Here is a 15,363-nt window from a genome sequence, read left to right on the forward strand (position 1 = left end):
ACTTTTAGACACCTTGTTGCAGAAAGCGAGCACCTGGGCTACCTGATAAAGCTTTGCTTTGTTCATTCTTTCTTCACAAGCGAAGATGACTATATCAGGGGTGGGGGGAGAAGAAGAGAGAAAGGGAGGGAGAAAAGAGAAAGGGAGAAAGATGAAAAAGGAGAAACGAGAAGAGAGAGGAGGGGGTAGAGGTTAGATAAAGCTTTGCTTTACAAGCTATGTAAATCTAGGGACATTAAGCAAACTGCTAATTTTAATTATAAACAGGAAAAAAGAATTACTGTTGGATGAGTCATTTCAGATGGACATCCCAACCAAAAAGAACATCATTAACTTCTAGAAAGTTCCTTTTTAGAAAAGAGCTTCTGGAACCTAAACTTACCATACAGCTTCAGCAAAAGGTATGAAAGCAGGTATGCCCCTAGAAAGTCATATTTCCAAAAGGCTGCAGCAGATGCAACATAAGAAGTCAAAAAAACCAAGGAGACAAAATGGCACTGATGTGGTGACACAACTTTATATGCAAGAAACAGCTCTTGGGGTTCTATTAAACATTTTTTTAAAAATTGCACGTTCCAACATACCAAGATGCCACAGCTATTTGTGTTTCCCAGTTTTTCTTTTAGTCACGCTCTTTGGTCTCTTTCTTTTGTTCTTCTGTATTGGGCTGGCTTTTTCACCAGCAAATGAATTGTTGGAATAGCTTTTTGCATTTTTTAATGTGGCACCTGATTTGTGCTTAAGATCAGGAAAGTTCCTTACACTGTCTGAATTTTTCTGTTGTACTTTTTCCTTCTCAGCACAGCGCTTCACTCTTAGTTTTCTTCCTTTCAGTTCAGAGTTGTTCAGTTTCAGGGCAAGATGTACAGCATCTGTATTCTATATAACCAAACACATTAGGGTTGATGGTTAACAAACACCTGGACGTTCACTACTTACAACAATTGGTATTTTTATATACATTTCTCCTAGAAATATTAGATGCCACTGAAAGCGACACACTTATTAAATATCATCTCTCTACTGCATTCAGAAATACTAGCAGACTTAGTCAATAGACAGGAGTTACATTTGTATTGGGGAATAAGCCCTTTTCTGACAAAAAGCAAGCATACAGGTATTCGATCAGTGTGTGGCAGAAACAAAGTAGTGATTCTGTTACAAACTGCTAGCTCTGTCAAAGGATAAATGCACATCTCCACAAAGTTTTCTAGCGTCATATGTAATACCTGTCCACCGCCATATGAGTCATTAAGACCCCCCAGTATCTCCCAGTTCCCTGCTCTCCCTTTCCCCAACCAGTCAAAGGGAGGGAGAGGGGCTGACTCCCTGGAAACCTGCCCCATGGTGTATTGTCAGGGCACCCAGTACTGCTGCCCCTTACCCAGGCCCAGAACGAGGGGCCAGGCAGGGGGTGGGTGTGCACCAGGCACTCAGGGGATGTTCCCTGCCCTGTTCCGCCAGTGACTGGGAGAATGGGGCAGGAGGGGCTGTATCCCAACTGCAGAGCTAGCAGAGCTCCAACTCTTTTAACTGGTTCGGCTGCCTGCTGTTCTGGCCAGGAGACAGGGCTGCCAAGGCAAGCACTCAAAGAGCCCAGATAGCCACAGGAAACCGCATCGCCTCTGTGGATAAAACACAGGCAAGCCACAGCATTCTGGCCATGAGCCCTGGTTCTTGCAGGGCAGGAAGCAGCAACCAGAGCTTTCACCATTCTACAGGAATCCTGGGAACAGCCTCACTTGCCACCTGAACAGTACCAGGACTCAAGTGGCAATGCTGTCTCTGGACTCCTCAGAACTGTTCAAGGAACTGTCTGGAGACGAGGAGGGCAGTTCTTACCCCTGCCATCTCTGAAGGCCAAAGAGGGCAGCTCTTCTTGGCAGCCTCTGCTTTTCAGCAGCTGTCGGCTACTCACTGACAGCCTGCCCCCCTCCCCAGTGAGGGAGAGAGCAGGCTGTCAATCGTTGGGCTCCCCTCCAGTACCCCCCGACTACAAAGCTCACCTTTGAGGCACCTGTGTAACGCTCTCCAGCCAGGGGCCTGGAATGCCTGTAACCCTCAACCCCAATGAAGAGTCCCACTGCTTGCCTGTTCAGCTGAGACCAGAGACAGCTGCACATATTTTGTTTTGAGACTCAAGAAATATGGTCACCCTATAGGCTGTATTATATTTATAGATATTATATAGGCTATAATACCTGTAAAAACAAGAGTCTTCCCTTTCTGTGTGCTAAACCTTTTCCTCCTTCAAATGTCTCCTTAAAATTCACTCTGCAGCAGTCTGCAACTACTGTTGTGAACAGCCCTTACTGATTTGTTCTGTGTTCACTCTGAACTCCTCAGAGGAAGGACTTGTCATCTTACCTGTTTGTAGAGTGCAGAGGACACTACCATTTAAAATGCTGTACAAGCCTAATACATAATTAAAACAGATCCCAATTCTTGGAGAACTAGTGGCCTTCCAAGACACATTATCCTTACCTACCTCAAAAAGAACATAGCCAAAGCCTTTGCCTATGCCGGTGTTTCTGTCTCGCACAATTCGCACTGCCACTACATTTCCGCATTCAGAAAAGTGCTCTCGCACAGCATCATCTTCAAGGTCTGCAAACAAATGCAATAACACAGTCACTGTGAAGTTATAACAATGAAATCAAGGTAGCCTAGGGGCCCCTCTACTTGTTACATCTATTCTGCAATTACCCAACTAATTGTGCAATTAATTTAGACTGGCTACAAGTGCAAATTAACTATGGCACCTTAAAAAGGTCCAGCCAGCTATAAAGTTATTGCTGGAAAATGTGTAATAAGTTTATAGATGGTTTTTACCCAGCTTTAATTTGTACATATAGCCTATGCCCCCACAGCTGAGAGACTACAGCTGTTGTAATCTTCCATTTGCAGGGCCACCCCATGGTTGACAGGACTGAGTCCCACAGCTGGTCGGATTCTCAGCCCTGGCTGTGCTCCGTGGCTGTCAGGGCCAAGAATCCCACTGCTGTGAGACTCTCATCCCCAGCAGCTATAGGGCACAGCAAGGACCAAGAGTCCTGCCAGATTCAGCACTTGCATCTGTGGGCGTTTGCTATTCGCTGGTGCAGGGGGATTCCAGGATAGTGACCCTGGGCTCCCCCTATGCTGGCAATAAAGCATGATAGGGTCTGATGCTGGATATCGCAAACATGCTCTCTGCCACTGTGACTATATGGATTGCACATCAGATCCCATCATGCTTTTAACTGCACATGTAGAGGGGCCCTAAGGACTAACCAAAACCCTACAATATTTTAAAGGGGACCATTTTAGTCAGTTCAAATGCATATGTGCCAGGACAATACTCATGTATTAAAAAAAACAGAATGAGTACTTTGACAACTACCAATTAAGAAGCATTTAGAAGCAAGATAAAACCCAATTATTCAAACTCTGGGTTCAGATGTTAGTCTTTTAAATAATTTTACTCTGGTTTTAATAGAGTGAAAAAATTAACATTTTTTGCTACATCTGAATAGTTTCTACTTATTCCAGAATGTATTTTTGAAACTCCGCATCAAACGATCCCTTGGCTGGGATGATCTAGTTGGGAACGGCCCTGCTTTAAGCAGGGGGTTGGACTAGATGACCTCCCGAGATCCCTTCCAACCCTAATTTTCTATGAGAGTTTATAAATTATCTGGTACCCCTTACAAGTAAAATAGCTTTTGACTGAATAGTTTCACTCAAATAAGGAATGCAGAATCTTATGACGTTGGCAAAGTTTATGGGATTTTCTCATAGTCAGTATGTTTATAGGACCAGGAGGTTTAGACCCAAGAAACTCTAGTGCAGGGGTGGGCAAAATGCAGCCCGAGGGCCAGATGCAGCCTGCCAGGCCATTCTATCTGGCCCACGGGGCCTTTAAAAAAAAGTTAGAAAATTAATATTTATCTGCCCTGGGCTGCCTGTCATGTGGCCCATGATGGCTTGCAAAGCCTCAGTAAGTGGCCCTCTGCCCAAAATAATTGCCTGCCCCTGCTCTAGTGTTATGTTACAAAATTAATGCAAAAGCTAGAATTTAAAATTAATAAATTATGCTGTATAAACTAAAATAGATATCTCAATTACATTTTAGAATAAGTTAACTGGTTTCATTTATTCTTTTTTAAAATATCTAAGTAGTGATACTCACTTCCTTAAATCTTAACTACCAGGTAAAATAGTATTACTATCATTAAGGGCATCATTATTTCACATTTGCTGAAAAAATAAAATTACAGCACAAAATGGACATGGCATTCAATCTAAACTCACCATATGAGAGATTTCCCAAGAATATAGACCGTTTATTGTCATGCTAAAGAAAAACAAAACAAAACACACATCCCAGTTAGTTATTGGCTTATAGCAAACAAAATGAAAAAACTCACTCAATCATGCATCTTACTTACAGAATTGGCTGCTGATGCAAGGTCAACTCTCATGTGGAATCCTTCAGCAATCTGTGTTCCATTTCTATTTTAGCCATAAAGAAAAACAGGAAAGGCATTAGAATGTGAACAGAATTGACCAACAAATTAGCAACACACATTTGGTCACTGAGTTTGAAAGCTGCTTCTCTAATAATGTACTGTTTAAAGAAAAAGCTAGGAAAAATTTATTTAGCATAAGGCAAGCAGAAAAGACTAGGCAGTTCAAACTTCTCATCTGACAGTTTATAAACCCAGCAGTGGCATTACATTTTGTGATGATGAGTAACAAAGTGAGACATACTTTGTTAGAGCTTTGTTGGCAGCACATTCTTCTTTGAAGACCACATAAGCATTAACATACTTCATGTTAGGATGAAGCTTACGTCTGAAGAGAAAGAAAGAAAGTTAACTGAAATCATACTTACACATATGAACTTTTTTTTTTTTTTTAAACACCTCAGAGCCCCCAAGGTGGTATGTACATAGTAATGACACCAATTCTTTCAAATGCAGTTATAGCCTTGGATTATGATCATAATGACTAGGGCCTGTTTTAAATCGCAATTTCACATTTTTCATGAAAAATATTGGAATTAACTAATTTTCACAAAAAATGTGATTTGCAATGAAATGCTCTGATGGCTGCTACAGGCTGGGGAAAGGGGAGGGGAGAGGAGGGGCCGTTTGCTCCTCGGGTAAGAAAACTGAGGTGCCACGGATTGAGGGCGGGGAGGAGAGAACTCATGCAGGAAGAAGCAAACAGCCCCTCGCCTACCAGTGTCAGAGCCTTCTGCCAAGGCAGCCCCAAGTGCCCCCAAGCCCGCCACACTCCAGGTTTTCTGCCTGAAGGAAAAAACAGCCCCTCCCCTATCCATCCCCAAGCTCTCTCCTCCCCCTGTTCCTTTTGCAACCCCTTCACCCCTCCCCTGGCCTGCTAGGCTTTTAGGGCTGGCTAGAGAATGCTTTCCCCAGCCTGCAGCAGACATCAGAGCAAACAGCCCCCCAATCTGGGTGCAAAAATGGCAGCCCCCACCACAATCAGGCCACAGTATTAGTAAATTGGGCCCGCAATTTAAACCAGGCCTTAATAATGATGATTCAAGCCAAAAGACATCAATCCCTCTTACAGCTGTCTTTTAGGCCTTGGTTCTATAATTTATGGGCCTATCTCCAACTCCCAAAGAAATCAGTAGTTAAAGATTCTTGGCACTTTGCAGGTTGTTTTCGATGGAGAGAAGAACTGTGTAAGTACCAAGTGGAAAATAAACCAAATTAGTAGGAAGTAAGTGTGCTGCCACAGAAGTCACAAAGGGTGTTTATAGCTGTGCTCCAGGAAGGGGGAGGAGGGGTGCTTTAGAGTGGCTCTGAGAGCCGCTGTAATTAAAGTGTCTGAAACGTCATGTGTATCAGCATCCCTGTGCTGAAAATGGTGGCGGGGGTGCTTTAGTTAAAGCTCATTGAATAAGCTTTAGTTAAGGTGCCCCACCAGCATTTTGCATCATGGAAACACTGATACATGTGATGCTGAAGTCTGCTGGAGCATGGCAATGAATCAACTCTGCTCTGATGTGCTGCATGTGTATAGGTGCCCAAAATGCCTATTTTATATACACAGCTGAACGCTATATTTTTTTAAAAGGTAAAGGAACAACAACGAAGCGAGTCTGACAAGTATTAAAATAAAGCTTAAAAAGATTTTTCCTTCAGTAATAAAATATGGAGCTCACAAGTACAACTTACTTTATAGCTGCTAGCTTTTTGGATAAAGTATCCTCTGCTGGAACCTTCAACAGAAAAAAATTCAGAGGCCTTAGTAAGCTTATTAGATTATTTCAAATATTTGTTCTTGTAAAGTGGGGAGGAAACAGGATGGGTTTCATTCTTATCTGGGGTAATACAGAGAGTCTAGAAAACAAACTTTTATAATGACAATTGGGAGAAGGTATATGAAAGACCTTTAAAATTATTAAGAATGAGATTTGGTTGGTTTAGGTTGCTATGTGTCTTGCATTCTAGCATGGCAATCTTCAATTAATTTATACTCCACACTGAATTACAATGAAATTCTCTCTCTCTCTCTCTGCTATGGTATTAGTAAACAGTGAAATAATCTCTTAAGAAAAACAAGCACTACAATTTATGAGATATTTGTCTTCCAAAGCAAATGTGCCTACAGTGCAATCAACTGTTATTATGGGAAAACAATGCATGTAGAAAGTACACTCTCATAGGAACCACGTGCTATTCTCAGAAGTATTTAGAAAAGCAAGGCTTTAACTCAAGAAATACAGGTAGTGGACTAAAAAAAGATAGATATGCAAATGCTACAGGCAAGCAAGAGGACAACAAAAGGGAACAGCATACCAAAGAGCGGAAGCGAACTGACTCTATTTGTCCATACTCTTTAAAAACTGACGTCAGCATCTGAACAAAAGACAAGTTACATGTATTTCAATCCTTTATTGTAGCTCATATAAATTACTATGCACTGTATGTAGGAAAAGACTAAATTTGCACTGGGTATGTAACAACTCTATACAGGAAAATTCAGATATTTTTCTCTTAGCTCTTTTCAGGAAAGGAAATATTTAAGATCCAGAAGACAACCATTTCGTCCCTTGACAGATAAATCACAAGTTTGTATTATCCAAGTCTACCTAAAAATCAGTGGTTCCTAATGCATTCAATTACCTTGTTGAACTGGCTTAAGCTATTTGATAAATTAGAATATTACAACTCCTCTCTTCTACATATTCATAGTATCAGATACTTTGGGCTGTTGCCTTGCATGATTATGGATTATATTATACCCTCAGAAACCTGCACACTGACCTCTCCAGGACATCAATGGGAACTATGCCCAGGCATCCAAAGAGAGAATTCAGCGCTTAGAAATTAGCGCGAAAATATCGACATCTTTTCCCCCACAATTCAAGGGATAATGTCAACTTAAAAATCTTTTTGAAAATGAATAACTGTTTTAAAAATCAGTTTCTGCTAATATGCCCTGTAAATGATACATCGGGGGGGCAGCAACCTTTTTGGCAGGCATGCCACAAATTATCACTCCCCGCTCAAGTGTCACTCCAATCCTCCTCCTCTGCCCAATGTGCTCCTCTCCTTTCTGCTTCTTACCCTGTTTGATGCTGTGCTGCCTGTTCCCTCAAACTGAGGGCTCCTTTAAGCCAAGACCTATTGTGGTTCCTATAATTTACTGAACACTCTTCACTTACCTGTGTAGTACAGTGGATGGGTAAATTCCCAACGAACACAGTTCTTTTGTTTTTTAACATCTCTGCTTGACTGACTTGTTTTTTCTTATGTTGTTTTACACCAGCTTCCTTTTCTGGACTATCAAGGCTTTTTATGACGGCATCAGGATTTTGGTTTTTCAGCTTCTTTTTGCGATTAATCTGTTTCTCTTCCTCTTCATCTGCTTGTTCCAGTGCACACTCTCTATAGCAAAAGTAAGAAATGAAACTGGATGACTGAAAAAGCAAAGCTTTTCCTAAACTGCAAAATGATTCTAGTTTAACTAAAAAAGCATGCCAGTTTAGTACCAAGAAAAAACAAGTTGAGTGGTGAATAAAGAAGGTTGTATACATTTAGCAAAATCATTCGACTAGCAATGCACAACATGACCACTTACTGCTCAACTGATCATGTGTTTATTACTACTGTTCAATGCCATCTACTTAGTTGTCCTATGTAAGAACAATATTTATATTGGTCATCCTCATGTTTGACACATACTGGAACTAAAAAAAGCAAACTTCATTTTCCTAAGGTAAGATAACCTTCAAGTTACTCAAAACAGACTATCCCTCAAAAGTAGAGACAAGATCTAAGGTCCCTGACACATTACACTTAAGATATAATTAACCAGTTAAACAGGGGGTAAAAAGCACCCTGTTCAAATTTGCAGATGACACTAAGATGTGGGGAGAAGTGGGCATGCTAGAAGAGAGCAATAGGCTCCAATCAGACCTGGACAGGTTACAGGGGTGGGCGGATGAGAACAGGATGGGTTTCAACACTGACAAGTGCAAGGTACTGCACCTAGGAAGGAAGAACCAGCAGCAGACCTACAGCCTGGGGAACTCCCTTCTCATCAGTGCAGAGGCAGAAAAGGATCTTGGTGTCATTATTGATGCCAAAATGAATATGGGCCGCCAATGTGGGGACGTGGTCAGGAAGGCCAACCATACCTTGTCATGAATCCACAGATGCATCTCAAAGCAGGTCTGAGGAGATGATCCTCCCCCTCTATGCGACGCTGGTCAGGCTGCAGTTGGACGCCGCACTTCAGGAGGGATGTGGACAACATGGAAAGGGTCCAGAGGAGGGCCACTCGCATGATCAGGGATCAGCAGAGCAAGCCCTACAAGGAGAGGCTAAGGGACCTGAACCTGTTCAGCCTCAACAAGAGAAGGCCAAGAGGGGATCTAGTGGCCGTTTACAAATTAGTCAGAGGGAACCAGCAGGCACTGGGGGAGTCCCTGTTCCCCCAAGCACTACCACGAGTGACAAGAAATAACGGTCACAAGCTGGCAGAGAGTAGATTCAGACTAGACATCAGGAGACTCTACTTCACTGTCAGGGCGGCTAGGATCTGGAACCAACTTCCAAGAGAAGTGGTGCTGGCTCCTACCCTGGGGGTATTTAAAAGGAAGTTGGATGAACACCTTGCTCATTTGACCCCAGTACTCTTTCCTGCCACAGCAGGGGATTGGACTTGATGATCTGCTCAGGTTCCTTCCGACCCTACCAACTATGAAACTATGTCTTAAGTAGTGACCTGAACACATGTTCATTCAATTAATAGCATAATAAAACCAGGAATACATGACAAAATTACACAACATGTGTAATAACTTTGTTGCTGGTTCTTATCGTGCTTTTAGCTGAACATGTGGCCAATGCTCCCAGCCCCCAGAGCACACTCCAGAGACTGGGAGCACCGATCAACTTTATCAGGGCTCCCAGCCAGGGGAGCACAACAACCTCTCCTGACTGGGAGTTCCAATCAGCTGACAGATGCCAGGCACAGAAGCTCAGGGTGCCCCACCCATGACTGAAGCTCCAGTCACTGATGGAGCTCCCAGCTGCAGGGGAGCACCATGCACTCACGCACTTTGTAGTTTTGTCAGCAGACAGGGCTCCCAGCCATAGGACCAAAGATCGTGATCCTGGGTTCCCTCTGCACCAGCAATATGGTGTGATGCAATCTGATGCTCAATTCCACAATCACGCCTCCTGCGCATGTGGCGTGGCAGGAAGCGTGATTGCTGGAATCATGCTTCAGATCCCATCATGCCCTCTTTTTAATGACTGTCAGTGGATTAACAGATGTTGTTCTATCCAAATGGATAACATATACCAAATGTATTATGCAAAACACAACCAAGTAGTGAAGCAGGCTCTGAAATCTATGGATTATGCAACAAACTGCATAAATGAGAGTAGAAGTTACAGATAAAAGACATACTATATTGCAGTGTCATAGACCAGATGTAGTGGTAATCTTATCTTCAGGGTGCAAGAATTAAGCAAAGTTTGTACTGAACAGGATAATACAAAGATGATTTTCTCACTGGAAAGGTAGCACCTAGCTCTCACTTACATTTAAGGGAAAAGAAAAAATAACCGAGCAGAGGCAAAACTGGCTAGTACTGCAGCCTATACAATGGAGCAGCTGAAGGTTATACAATGGAGCAGCTGAAGGTTCACTGCTGGGGGAGACATCCAACCCCACACTTTGTTTTTTTGCTGCTGACATGTGCTGCCCCCACTCCCCCACCTGTTTTGGCATTAAAACAAGGTGACCTCTTCCCCAGCAGCACTGAACATCTAGCTATGTACTGCTGTCACTTATCTGCCCTCATCAATGCCAGAGCAGAAAGGGGGGGGAGGAGGGGAAAAATGAAAGAATGAGGCACCCTCCTCCCCTCGCCCCAGGCAGTACCCAGTATTCATGCCCCACGCATTGTTATGCTACTGTAACTAAGGACTATTCTGACAGGAGAACATGCCCATTAATGTGAGGCAGGCATGCTAAGAGAAGAACAGCAGCCTGCTCCCTTTGCTAGCACATTATTCCTTAGGTTTTAGGCCTCTCCCTTGCATAAAGCTAACTGTAGCCTTAGGCACAACACCTCATGGCAGATAACTCTTCAGTACATGTCTCTGATGGAGGATTCAAGTAGGAAGTTAACATTTCAGATAGCAAAGGGTGTAAGGTATCTCCCCTCAGAGGATTTATGAATTTGACTGCCTTTTAGGGCATAATGTGTGACAGTACCCCTGCAACAGCAGTCTCCTTAAAATCAGAAAAGGAAAATGTACAGTAAAAACAGGAAAGGTAAGTATTTTGTCCTCTGACTTAGCTACACCCATCAGGTTTTAATCTATGTATCATGGCTGGGTTTCAGGTCTTAATTTAAAAATGTTTTAGTTACCTGTTTGCCACCTTTTTCTCTGCTATAGAAAGTTCCTTTTTTTTGTTTTTTTTGAGTTTTACATGGGATTCTTGCTTAGTAAATGAACTCTGATCTTCTGTTGCCCTTTCCACTTCTGCATGCTTCCGTTTCTTATTTTCCTTAAAAAAAAAAAGTTCTGAGTGTTTACAAAGACACACATTTACTTTAACCTGTACTACAAAACAGGAAAACCATTACATAACTTCCTTATTTTAGATAAGCATGGAGAGGTCATTCCAATTTTTCCTAAGGTAAGCCCATATAAAAAGAATCAATCAGCTTTCATCACCCATAAAATGTGACTACCTCCATCTGGGAGCACCCAAGAACAATACAACCCAGGGTTTTAAAAGACCATGCAGCTGTTGAGTCAGCTCGTAAAAGATTTAAAGCTATTTCAGATTACACAGCTGTAACGTCAGGACATTTTACCCTCTTCTAAGGGATATTAATTTATTTTTTCACATGCTGTTAGAATTTTTCCAATGAATAAGGATATTTTGGTTTCCAAAATATCAGAAGTCTTTTTGTTACTTTCTCCTGCCTAGGAAAAGGCTTCATTTTTCTTTAACAGCAAGGAAAAGGTGCAGATCAAAATAATTCGAACGGGGTGCATTGGAAGCCAATTGTAAGGGTTTGCTGGACTGCTTCCTAAGATGCCCATTTAGGATAGCAGAGAAGTAGATGATTAAACTGTTCCAATAGCAAGTCGGGTTTGGCAACTATTTCCCACCCTCCACATTACTGGAAATGTTGCTTTTACGAAGATGATGTGCTCACTGGATAAGAATGTGATGCGAGATGTTTTTCCTTGGATTGAATCTTACAGGCACGTAGATAAATTTTAGGGCATTTATCAGGGTTATTTATGGAATGGTTAGGTATGAGTAAGAGATTACTGAAGCCTTTCATCCTATACCAGCTGGTAGCAAGAGGAGGGAAAAAAAGAGCCATGTTGACTTAAGTCTGTCACAAAACTCTTTAAATAGCATTGATGAAGTCAACAATATTGCAAAAGCCTCTTTGCTCTGCAAGTCTGCAAAGAAATGACAATCATAACACGCGTCACGATATTTAGGGCTTATCATTATGGTACACCTGCTTGTTTTCTAAAAAGCCTTTTTAATGTTAACTGATTTCCCTCACTTTACACATGACCACACAAAAAAAATAATAATACTGGTAAACATAAGAGTGTCAATAGATTGTGCATCTGAACATTGGTCACAGAGTGGTTGTTTTAAAGGGAAAAGACCACAATATCACAAATGAAGACAAAACTAACACCGAGACCATACTAATTTAGCTTGTCACACCCAAAACAATTAGTGTATACTTTGGGTGCAGTTTTGGAAAGAAATACTTAGAACCACTGTAATTTACTGCATTGTAGGTCGGAAGGGACCTGGTAGATCATCGGGTCCAACCCTCTGCTCCAGGCAGGAAAGAGTGCTGGGGTTAAGTAACCCCAGCCAGATGCCTGTCTAATCTCTTCTTGAACACCTCCAAGGTAGGGGAAAGCACCGCCTCCCTCGGAAGCCCATTCCATATTTTGGCAACCCTTACTATAAAGAGGAAGTGTAGTGTACTTCCTTTGATTAGTTAAATGTTGCAAACTGCTCTGATTTTTTTATATGGGCTTAATATTTATTCCTCTTACAAAACTTCACAAGAAATTCCTCTTCCTCCAAAATTGAAAGCTTTTTTTCTTTTTTTTTTTTAAACAACTTTGTTTTGAAAGCAGTATTACAAGCAAACTTACCCTGACAACTTAACTGCCACTTTTCAGCTAAACACAGAGAATATGTAGCCAACAGACAGTTCAAGAAAACAAGACATGATTTACTTTAGAAAGCTCTAATAGTAACATCTAAAGTCTACTGAGTTTCTCCAATGTAATTTTGAACCTTTATTTGATTCAACACATAACATTTTTAAAAGAACAATCAGTCTGCAAGCACCTTACATGAAACAAGATACCGTGCCCGGATGATGTTAGAAGTATCCATTTCCTTGCCCCGCCATCATCCGATGATCAGGTGACAAGCAGAAAGGTAGTCTGCCTAAGTTCTACAACTCAACTACAATGCCTTACAGGTCTGTATTTGATAAGCAGCAAATTTAAAATTCTCTTTTTCTCATTATATCTCTCTTCTATAGAACTGAAATGAAGAAAATCATCCAAGTTCTATAGTAGTCTATAAGTCATTACTGAGGAAGTAGAATGATACCACAAAACACAAGCATGCTAACAGTTTGAACAATAAAAAAGTGAGGAAAAAGGACAGCATACAAAACAGCCATAAATGGCACACACGTATAGATATACCCAATTGCAGTGATTCTCAACTTTTTTAGATTCAAGTCACCCTTACCTAAACTCAAGGCACCCCTTGAAGATGCCAGCTCTAGTTTTCACTCATTTTTTGACAACAGAAAAATAAGCAGCAATTTTTTTCTTGCAGGAAGCCCACAACAGGTCAGAATGTTTGTAATACTATGGATTCCTATTTGAAATTTCTGAGTTTGTCTTGCAAATTGTGTTTGTACACCGAACAGTGCTAATTGTGCATGGCAGCACCCTTGAAAGAATCTCAAGGACCCTGGCTGAGAATCACTCTCACATGACACAGTAGGCTCATAGGCATAAGATTGAACGCAAGTCTTCTATTAGTCTAGTAACTATAAATATAGGAGATAGTGGGCGTGTCTACACATTCATTAACGTGCTTTTGCTAATGTGCATTCAATTTAGTACCTACATTGTGAGGTACTAAAAAAGGTGCATTAATGAAAGCACAAGGTTTTTTTGTGACACTTTAATGCACATTTAAATAGGCTAATGCGCATTAAAGCACACATGTAGATATGCCCAATGTTAGCCACATGCATGAAAGCCAGGAGTATTTACCAGTAAGCAAGCTGATAAAGATCATGAGGAGTTTCTTTGCTGTTATACAGTGTTGGAGCAATGTACCTGTGATAGTCTGGGATTTACGCAAGAGATGAGGATTTTTGTGGAAGATATTTTTATCCTAACCATGCAGATAGTTCAATACAAGTTAGACAAGCTTCATCAGGTCCCCTGATGAAGAATGCCTTGTATTCAAAAGCTAGTCTAACTTCATCCCAACCATGCAGGGGATCTAAAAGAGATCACCAACAGAAATCCTTGCTTTAGGTGTTATATATGAAGTATATATGATCTCTTTTTTGTGTGCGGTATTCCATTAGGTTTAAGGGGGGGAACAAAACATGAATGAGGTAAAGTTACATGAGAGCCCCGTGTTTCACCTCACAACCCATGTATGCCTTGCTCCCCTCACAGGAAGCAGCCATTCCCTCCTTTGGGCTCCCAGGTGAATTCATTTTGTAAGATGTGGCTTTTACTGTTCACATTCCTCAGCAGACCAGGAGCACAGGACTCAGCCACTTGAAAACAGGTAGTTTGCACCCAGTGTGCCTCTAAGTTTTCGACAGAATCCATCTGACCTAGAGGCTAAAACCAGAGCAACTCCCTGTATCCGTCCGTTCACAACGAAGCGCTGTCAGAGCACTGACTTACTCTTGGCACAGCAACAAACACTGGCTTTATTTCTGGGGCAGCAAAGAGACGTGAGAGGGGCTCTGCTCCATCAGCTGCAGGCTTCTTTGGAAGCAAACTGTTGGCCACTTGCCCCACCACATAGTCTTCTGGGGATGCAGGGGCTTCCGGTCTCTTGCCCTCCTTGCTAGAAGAGGAGGAGACAGAAGAAATTTGTGGTCTGCTGCCACTTGACACAGCGGAGAATTTCTAGTTTCGTAGGAATGTTTTGCACTTTGTCGGCCAGGCCTTTAGGAGCACAAGAAGATGGGCGCAGTTGGCCAAGTCCTGCTGTGAAAGCACTGAAACCCATTGGGGACAACAGGCAGGGTCCTGCGCTCTCCGCAGCCAGTAAACTTCAAAACCCTGGCCAGTGCCTTGACATCAGACGCCTACAACACAGCCCGTCCTCCTAGCTTCTGAAGCTGTTCGGGAGACTTAGCGCAAGAACCGTGTCCCCCCCCCGGCCCTCGTAGGCGCAAACAATACCCCCCCCCCCTTCCACCGCTCCTGTCTCGAAGCGGAGGCTTCGCCCCAGTGCAGAAAGCGTGTCTCCTCCCGGCCTCGGTAGGCTCAAACACCAGCCCCCGCCTGGCCCTCCCCGCCCCGGGCCCCACCTCAAAGCCTACGCACCCGCGGGCACAGGGCCCGGGGGGGGGGGGGGGGGGGGCCGAGGCTCACCCTGCTCCCCGTGAGGCCTTCCCCGCGCGTGTCGCCTTCATGCCGGCGCCTGGGTCGCAAGACGTTCGGCACGGAGCAGCTCTTCCAGCATGCGTCACTTCCGGCGCTCACAAAAAACTCCCTCGTTCCCCCGGCGCTCTTAAACGCGTGCGGAAAGGGATCGCCCCGC

General features: G+C 42.8%; 1 protein-coding gene across 2 annotated transcripts; it reads right to left on the bottom strand.

Annotated features, from left to right (window-relative positions):
• Positions 1 to 498: 498 nt before the first annotated feature.
• RBM34 (RNA binding motif protein 34) lies at positions 499 to 15,316 on the bottom strand. 2 transcript variants are annotated; one of them, XM_014596837.3, is made up of 11 exons: positions 15,195 to 15,316; positions 14,496 to 14,661; positions 10,910 to 11,049; positions 7,685 to 7,907; positions 6,816 to 6,875; positions 6,192 to 6,235; positions 4,753 to 4,836; positions 4,431 to 4,494; positions 4,294 to 4,336; positions 2,489 to 2,607; positions 499 to 879 (listed from the first exon to the last, which is right to left on the bottom strand). In XM_014596837.3, the coding sequence occupies exons 1-11, from the start codon at positions 15,233 to 15,235 to the stop codon at positions 598 to 600; spliced, it is 1,266 nt and encodes a 421-aa protein (XP_014452323.2). In that variant the 5' UTR covers positions 15,236 to 15,316; the 3' UTR covers positions 499 to 597. The 2 variants fall into 2 exon arrangements, with proteins under 2 accessions (XP_014452323.2, XP_014452324.2); XM_014596838.3 differs by lacking the exon at positions 6,816 to 6,875.
• Between the last annotated feature and the right edge of the window lie 47 nt (positions 15,317 to 15,363).

This window comes from Alligator mississippiensis, chromosome 1 (assembly GCF_030867095.1).
Source record: "Alligator mississippiensis isolate rAllMis1 chromosome 1, rAllMis1, whole genome shotgun sequence".
Classification (NCBI taxonomy): Eukaryota; Metazoa; Chordata; order Crocodylia; family Alligatoridae; genus Alligator; species Alligator mississippiensis.

What these genes read in the sequence shown, in the direction of transcription:
- RBM34 (XM_014596837.3), bottom strand. Translation starts at nt 15,235, where the DNA reads ATGAAGGCGACACGCGCGGGGAAGGCCTCACGGGGAGCAGG. An exon ending in CAGTTCGCTTCCGCTCTTTG is followed by an intron (nt 6,236 to 6,815) that starts GTATGCTGTTCC and finishes TTTCTGTTGAAG; the next exon opens with GTTCCAGCAGAGGATACTTT. An exon ending in CTTGGGAAATCTCTCATATG is followed by an intron (nt 2,608 to 4,293) that starts GTGAGTTTAGAT and finishes ATTTGTTTGCAG; the next exon opens with ACCTTGAAGATGATGCTGTG.